At 37.9% G+C, this 9,041-nt stretch overlaps 1 protein-coding gene across 1 annotated transcript in view; it reads right to left on the bottom strand.

The window, feature by feature from the left end:
* Positions 1 to 9,041, bottom strand: part of Cntnap2 (contactin associated protein like 2) — a 1,699,165-nt gene that overhangs the window by 973,786 nt on the left and 716,338 nt on the right. Inside the window, 1 exon segment of the mRNA XM_012514194.2 lies at positions 1,642 to 1,748. Within this exon segment, the coding sequence (XP_012369648.1) occupies positions 1,642 to 1,748 (107 nt within the window).

Here is a 9,041-nt window from a genome sequence, read left to right on the forward strand (position 1 = left end):
ACAAAACAAAAAAAAAAAAAAAAAAATTAAGAAAGAGAAAGAGGAGAAAAAAAAGGAAAAAGAAGACAAAAAATTAAGCATTAGCTGATCCTTTCCATAGACAAGCAGAAATCTACCGTACAGTTGTCCAAACCATCCTGTTTACGTACACAGATAAATCTCTTTCCCCCACTCCCTCTCCTGTCCTTCTCTTCATCTCAGTAATTCCTTCCTTTTGAACAGGATCATTCTCTTTTTCCAGTATCTATTGTTCCCTTCAGATTTTATTTTCTCTTTCAGTGATTCTTTTCTTCTAACCAAACCCATTACCAGTCACTTTCTTTCCTTAATCCTTTTCTATGTGTAAAGGCGATGTCGATGACAATGTTCCTGCCTGTCTGGTTAGACTCTTAAATACCTCCCTACTAGTGTTAGCTTTCTAAAACTCTTTTTTGACTATTGTTTGCTAAAAATATCTCTATAAAATATTAGTATGGGAAGAAAAGTAAATTACAGTTTTACTTAATGCCCATTTTACAGTGAACTCTAAACATGATTTCTTACTGTACCTTGCTTTCAATAACAATATGGAAAGGCTGAGAGAACCATACTCTACTCAAGACACTACCTTGGGACTATTTTGCTTCACATTTCCTAAAAGTAAAGTGAAAGAAAAATCCCTCTGTATATTTACAAGACTGAGATACTACAGTTTCAGTGTATGGAGCCGTTTGGATGATGTGTATTTAAATATTGAGAGTGAGCTGAATCTCTTTTTCTCTCCTTTCCTTGTCTCCCTCCCTCTCTCCCTGCCTTCCTCCCTCCCCACGTACCCTTGTGCATATATACACTCCTGCTCCCAAACCGTATGCACCACGTGACCCTCTTGTCTCAGCTATGTGTTTTACAGTTCCGTTTTCAAAAGTGCATTGTGAAATCGTCATGGCTTATTGAATAATTAGTATTATTATAGACTTAACATGCTTTGATTTTTAAAAGGTTTTTATTTAACTTTTCAGTATAAATCTATATAAAAGAAAATGTCTGTCTTTTACTAGCCATTTTTGTACTTTATTTTAAAATAGTTTTTAAATTTTGTCTTCTCTCTCTTTTTTTTTTTTTTTTTTTTTTTTGCATTTTAGGCATAGAATTTTGATGGAGTGCACCCCACTTTCTGACTCATTTCTCTGATCTAAAAAACAAACAAAGCCTCCCCCAATCCATGGACAAATACTTGGCCTAAAGCCTAACGCAACCATTGCCCAGAAACAAAATATTGAAATTATGCTCTGTCTGTGCCTCTCTGATGAATTGATAGATGAGGGTCCCCTCAGAAAAATTCCGTGAACATTTCCTGAACCATCTCTTTGGATAGCCATGGCTTAAACACAGAGAGGCAAATCCAAATCCCTGTTCCAGTCTCTAATTTGGAACCCTGAAAGCATCGGTCTTTCTTTTAGAGTCATTAGGCATGAGGGAGGGAATGAATTTTGACAACCAGAGGACACTTTTTGGCAGAACGACAGAGGAGTCTGAGTTTTTTGGGCATCAGGGGTCGGGCGCAGCGCATGGATAATTTAGGTTGCTGAGTTTTCAAGCCTCACCGAAGACGCATGGTTCTCATGCAATTACGAGATTAAAGTGAGATAAATTGGCACTCACAGTTGTGGCAGGTGGCCCCGCTGTAGCCGGTCTCATCACAAGTGCATCGGAAGCTGTCCCACGTTTGGGAGCACTTACCGCCATGCTCACAGTGATTGGGCACACACCTGTCAGAAAGAGAGAGGGACAAACAGAAATAAACCAACTATCACACGAGGTTTAGGAGTGGCCACACTCCCAGCTGTCGGGGCGATACAGCACAGCAACGCCACGTTGCCTTACTGAGGCAATTAATCCTTGTTAGTTTAAGCCGATTAATACGGTCCATGATGGAAGGTGCCACGCACAGGGAGGATGATGGATCACCGGTCTGGTGCTTCCTAGTTTTGGGTAAACGCCAGTGGAGGGGTCATTTGCATATCACGCATTCACTTTTTGCTTACCCCTAGACAAGACACTAAGTTTCTGCTCCATGAGTGATGGAAGATAAGCCATGCTGGCGCCTATTTTTATCTTATCAAGGCCAAATCCAAGTTAAGGATGACTAACACTGAATTTTCCATACAAGTTTCAATATTTGAAATAATGCCAGGCAAAAAGCTATGAAATCTACCAACATGATAAAGAAAGATTTCTAAAGCTTCAAAACATGTCCACCTATGCCCAGCTGGATAACTAAAGATGCCTCTTCAAAGATGAGGTAATTTGGCAGAAATAAAACAAATTTCTGCTCAGATTTGTTTTTCTGTTCCACTGGATAGCTAATTATGTCCGCATAATTTAATCTTTCAGAACCTCAGTTTGCCATTTTAAAACTGGAGGACTCATAAAACGTATTTTATTTTTAAATTAAATTTATTTTTAAACCATGACATCACAAGATGAAAATTGTACATATGAGTATTTCCTTCGTGATGTTTTGATATATGTTTATACTGTGCAATGTTTAAACACATCTATCTCCTCAAACGCTTATCATTTTCTTATGGTTAAAATATTTAAAATCCTTTCTTGTAGTGTTTGAAATATATGATACATAGATAGTATCCATAGTCACCCCTCTTGCGTGCAGTCACACACGAGACCTTCCTACTCCTACCCAGCTGTAGCTCAGTGCTCACTGATCAACTCTTCCAGCTCTACTTCTCCACCCTCCAGCATCTAGTACCCACCACTCTCTTCTTGATTTCTGTGAGTTCTGATTTTCTAGTTTCTGCCTATGAGTGAGATGCTGGCTCTCTTTGCCTTTAATTTCACTTCACAGAATGACTTCTGGTTCCACCCATGCTGTCTTGAAGGACAGGACTGCATCCTCTTTTAACTGCTGAACAGAATTCCCATGTGTATAACCACCACATTAGGCTTGGAGGTAGTGCTCACAAAGTGGATAATTATTAGGCAGGAGCTAGAGGACCACTCATCTGAACTACACATACCTGTACGACAGCTTCCAGTTCCCTAGCTTGTGCCCTGGCAACACTAAGTTGAAATTTGTTCTGAAACATACTATTTTGATGGTCTAAACTGTTTCTCATGTTCGTATTTCCTTATCTCTTCTTTCAATTCCTCCCTCTCACCTTCCCTCCCTAACTTTTCCTGGTAAAAATGCTCACAGATTTAAAAAGAAAGCATTAATTTTTAGGTATTAACTTTCAGAGAGGATGTATCTAGATTTTATAAAATGTTCCTCTCAAATTAATACAGCACAATCCTCAGTAGTGGGTCACAGGCAATAGTTGGAGAGAGAACTATCTTGTGTGAAAATCATTCATCCAAATGCACTAGTAGCTTTCTGCTCAATAATCTGATAAAGCTGGTTTCAGAAACTGTATTCTCCCTCTCCAAGTCCTATGTGCCATCCGCCTTTGCTCAATCATGCTGGAGCAGGGTACAAGTGCAGTGTGACGTGGAACCTGCTGATGCTACGCAAGTGCTCTCTTATCACCCCATTCTTCACACAGTGTGTACCTGCAACAAGTATTCATTGAGCATCTGCAGGATGCACAGCACTGTGCAAGGACAGAAGATGAATAAGTTGCACAGCCACACATGAAAAGAGTTTCCCACATATGAACCCAGACATATTACAGATAAGAATTAGGCTAGTAGCCAGAAATGAAAAATGGCACAATGTTTGTATAAGAAACACTATAGAATTTCACGTGAGGGCTCACAGGTCGATTTTAGCCACCATTAAAAGCTTTCCATTGAGCTGCAATGAGTGGGCAGGGCTGTAGAGGGATATGAGATAAAGAGCTTTGTTGAGATGAATCATGTATAAAGGTATGATCTAGATTTGTTCTTGCTCTTATGAAGGTTCCAAAAATGGTCCACATCCTTTACCTTCTCTATTTATAAGGTAGATAGAGGTGAGGGTGGAGGACAAGATTCAAGCCAAATATAATACCAGAAAGGATTTGATAAGTTTTAAAGGTGAAATGAAATGCTACAGGAATTTGCTTACTAGAATTGCTTTGAGTAGAGGTTCAATAATGTTTGGAACATTAAAGCATGCCTGGCTCTTAAATAGTCACATAAAATGTTGGAAAGTGGTACTAGTGTAGAGCCAAAGAGGAAAACTATGGGCAGGAAGGATAACTGTGAGTTATGTGTGGTCCTGTGTGGCCAGGGCATGTTCCTGTAACAACCAAGCCATGTAGTTTCCTAGCCTGGGCCACAGTAGCAGGGGTTGACATCTAACATTTGTCATTATCCATATCCTAAGAGGAAGTGAGGGATAGATGCTCCAAACTCACAGGAAACTAAAACATCGTTGTTGCTTAGTTTTGATACTTGGCCAGCCAATGTCTTTGTGCAATCTATTTACTTTCTAAATTATTGCAGGTTAATATTAGCTCAGCCTAACAGAAAAAGCCATGTAGAGGAGCTCATTATAGCAATTAATTCAGGAGGAGGTCGTTGAAGAGAGTACTGTGGAGCAAAGAGGCACCAGCTCGGAATCTAAATTGCTCTCAATATTGAACCAAGTAGAAAAATCCACATTTTTTTGTGATAAATAGATTGCTATGTCTTTAAACATAGGGGAACCGAATAGCTATTCAGCGAGAATAACCAACTTACTTCTAAAGTGAAGTTTTAAGGATTTCTAAATGCCTAAAAATTGATTATTTTTACTTAGATGGGATTTCAAGATTTCATTTTTACTATGTGTTTCTCACTACTTAGACTTTAAAATTGACATCTTCCTTATTCAGATTGTTAGCAATCGAATGCATAATGGTGTGAGATTTTTTATTTCCAAAGCAAGTTGATTCAAAAGTAATTTCAAATCCTAATATCATATTATCATACATTTTAGCTATGATAACTGGTTGCCAAGAAAAACAAAACATACATTAACCTAGTGTCCCCTCTTTAGCCATTTATTTCATCTCCTGTCTTCCCATAGAATACTCATTTGCATGCATCCCATCTACCATTATCATGTTGCTTAGCAATTATGTCTTGGGGCAGATAAAGGGAGAGTCCTACAGTCAGTTGTGTTTAGTTTTTGGTTCTTTGTTCAAAATCATGTCTAGCACACACTCAGGAAACACCTCCTAATAGACATCAGGAAGACAGCGATGCATGAAATGCTAGAAAGTTATGGCTCCGTGGACTTAAAAGTCGTTTCCCAGGCAATGCCTCCTGCACCACGCGAAGTACAGATAGATTATTTTTACCTATAATTTCAGTTTTAAACCCAGACTCATGCACTCATGAGCCAGGCCACAGGAAAGGGATAATTTCTTTCAGGCCATGTCCTAGCTTGAAAGTCGGAGCCACATAAAAAATGAATCAAAATGACTTGAGTGATTCTGCTTGAGAAGTATTTGACTGGGATCAGCGACAGGCAGGGCAGGAGCTGGCAGATGTCAGTACGTTGTGATCAAAACGCTTGAGAATCAGCCATGTATCCAATTACTCCAGCCTGGACCGCTCTGGAGTCTGAGCCTCATTCTGTCCCAATCATCCTTCCATTTATGACCTTTCAAAATGCTTTAGAATCTAAATGGATTTTTTTTTTTCAAATGAAACTTCTACCCTCAAAACATGAGGCGAACAAAAGCTGTATTTGGAAAGTTTGAAAATGCACCACTTAGTATACGATGAATCAGTGGATGCAACGGGGCTCTCTGGCCAGTTCCAACAATTCACCTGAGGGTTATGGATGACAGTTGCAGTTTTATTTCATGCATACCATCTTTTATTGTTGTACCTGATTTCAATTGCAAAGCATGGGGAAAACTGGGATTAGCAGATATAAGGGATTGGAAACGGTACCCAATTTGTTTGTTCGTTGCATTCATATTGTAGTTTATGGATACTAATCACAATCAAGGATGCAAGAAAGAATCCTATTTCAAATCTTTTTTTAAAAAATAATTTTATTGAGAAACAGCAATGAGACAGTTTCAAAACCTATTAGTAGGACAGTTTCAATGATTAATACATTGCATATTATTGCCTTCTTAGTGGTTATTCATAATTCAAGATGCAGACATGATATCCTGTCCACAAACATTATTAGCACAAATCTTTCTATTCAAATCTTAAAAAAAAAATGTTAGCCTGATAGTCCAGTGGAATATATTGCTCATCTTCAAAGATCTTTGAAGGTTTTTCTTTCTTTTCCCTTTATAATGTTTAAAAGTTAAAGAGAGCTGACAGTGTATTCTAATGCTACAGTGCCTCTGGAAGGCCCTGGTTTCAAACTCTAGTGCTGAAAAAAAGTTAGGTTATTTTGAACAATATTCAAGTAAAATGTTTGTGTTACCTTTAAAACTACTTTTGATTCTGTATAGTCTGATTGCTTGTGTCATGAAAGTTAATCCACATGCAAATATGCTGATATGATACCAGTTACCAAGCAACAATTAAAGCAGTGGAGTGCTTATGAGAATTCGCTTGCTGTCACCTATGGGTCCCTAATACTGAGTCTTTCAGAGTTTCTCAGACATAGAAATCACTTAGAAGTCTCTTTAAAGGGAAGGCTGTGATTGTTGCAGTCTAGGTGGCTTTTGGGCATCTGAAAGTCTAAGAAAGTCGCAGGCAGTGCTTGTGTCACTGGGATGAGGACCACGGGCAACAGAACAATGCTTGAGGGCTGTGAAGTTCTTCATAGAGGGCGCTGGACAGAGTGAAGACCAAGGAAGAGGAGAGTCCAGGAAGCGGACATCTATCAAAACATATACATGCTATCTAATATAGCAAGTACGATTTCAATCTGCCCAGTCATTCTTTTTTTCTGACTTGCGTTCAGAGCCTCTCACACTGCTGTTTGGGGCTGATGAAAGTATATGGTGGACGTTCATTCTTAAAAAGTTATTATAACAAAAGATACAATGCCTCTAATCCCCACCAAAGTACTTTCCCATCTATTCAAGCACATTTATCCCAGGGTTCTCGCCACTTTCTGAAGGAGTTCTAGAAGCCATTGTGTGAGTGTTTTTATAAGACGTGATTAAAAAATATAGTTCATGCCGTTGTCAAGTTTCCAACAGAAAGCCAGCCTTGTTAAATGAATTATGTTTGTCCTCACCAAGCTGATTGACCAGATCTGGCACTGTGGGATTTCTGAGTCTTCCTCAAGTCCAAATACTCATGAAAAGTAAATGTTTTGGATTGATGTAGGACACCAGGACAGGGCAAATGAGACACTTATGAAAGAAATCTTCTGGAACTGATCCAGAAAGTGATGACAATGATGGAGCTAGTGTACCAAACCAGGGGCAGTGCTTTGAGGGAAATGCATACCAATGTATCTTTTCATGTGATTGTTTCTAAATTAAATAGTCACAATATTCTTCAATCCTACTAGGTATGAGCTATATAGAATGATCTGTGTAGTGAATAATCTAATAATCTTTTCCTCTTGTTTTGCAAATATAGTCACTTAAGGGAAACACACTATAAACCTCATGTAACTCAAAGAATATGGTCACCTTATATAAAGGCAATTTCTTTTCATCTTAATGTAATATTTTCAGTTAGCCAGGATTTGCCCCTGCTTACACTTCATACAGGTACCAGTATAGGAGATTAACTGGTTTTAAATTAATGCAGATTTTATACCTGGTTATTAAATATGCCTTGCTATATACTTCAGAAAGGAAAAGACTACTGTAGATGACTGATAAATTATTTTGTGCACAACTGCAAAATTATTTTAAATGGCTTATAAGTCAATACCTCAGTAAGTGAATTTATGATTTTTCCTTTCCTGTCCCACCCAATTTTATTTTTCCTTTTGAAGACATGAAATTAAATTAGAATACTTGCACCTCTGTGTTAAATTTTTCATTCTCTTGGTCCTGAGAGCTATTTGTAGAATCACAGTTATCTTTTATCTACATTGCCTTCCGTATTGATCTCAACTGCATTTAGTATTTTTATTCTGATACTAATTAGATTTCAATTTTATCTGAAGGTATATTTTTTGATGACTAGACACTGCCTTATATTTCTCCTATCCAAAAGGAAATTGCATGGAGAAATAATAATTCTGTGGACTAATTTAATATTTCATTACTACATAATATAATATCATAGAAATATGAATGCTATATTGATGGTCCTCCTTCAACAAGTATTTATTTATGGAAGTAGTTAAATGCAGAGATATTTATCATGCTTACTACATTATGCCCCAAGTTTGCATTAAAAATAATCAAGCATCTTCGGTCCGCATCTATTCAACAATTACACCCTTCCACATTGGGTATAATAATCATTAATTTTAGTCTTACAACATAAGCCTCTTACCTTGAGTTTTCTGCTCCACAAATTATTTTTATTGCAGTAAAAGAGAGATCACTTTATCTTACTTTGTTCATTTACTTAGAGTTGTACTTCCACAACATACTCTCTTTTTATGAACAAAACATCTTGAAAGACATATACTCGTGGACATCAGACACAGTAGAATCTGCAGCACACCGACCATTTCACGTGCCCTCAGCTCAAACTGTCATGGACCTCAGTAAATAACTACAAGTCCTTTTTAATCAAGACATCTCTGCTTTGAGTGATATACTTACAACAAACTCTGGAGAGATGAAGAAAAATGGAAGTTTTGTTTTCAAGACATTGTATTCATGTATGAAGTGTAAGTGGGAGTCAGATTGATAGATATACCTGATATTTACAGCACTGGTATGGAATTAATATATTAACGTACACTGCATGTTTGAATATACTATCAGTTAATGGCAAAATCAGTCTTCAGAGAGTCTACCACCTGACAACTCCCTTTTCTTTTGACAATCCCTTGTTTGGCTATCCTATCTTGTGGTCACATGAGACCGTTTCAGTTTCTAAGAGACAAAAAAGGAAAGAAGCAGCCTTCTGAATAAAGTCATGAAGCTACTGCACATTGTTCCCTTAAATCCATAGTCATCGTCGTCCTTCTCTTCCTCCCTTCCCTCCCCTCCCCCTCCCCTCCCCTCCCCCTCCCCTCC

The sequence above is a fragment of the Octodon degus genome, unplaced genomic scaffold (assembly GCF_000260255.1).
Source record: "Octodon degus isolate 3935 unplaced genomic scaffold, OctDeg1.0 scaffold00027, whole genome shotgun sequence".
Lineage (NCBI taxonomy): Eukaryota > Metazoa > Chordata > Mammalia > Rodentia > Octodontidae > Octodon > Octodon degus.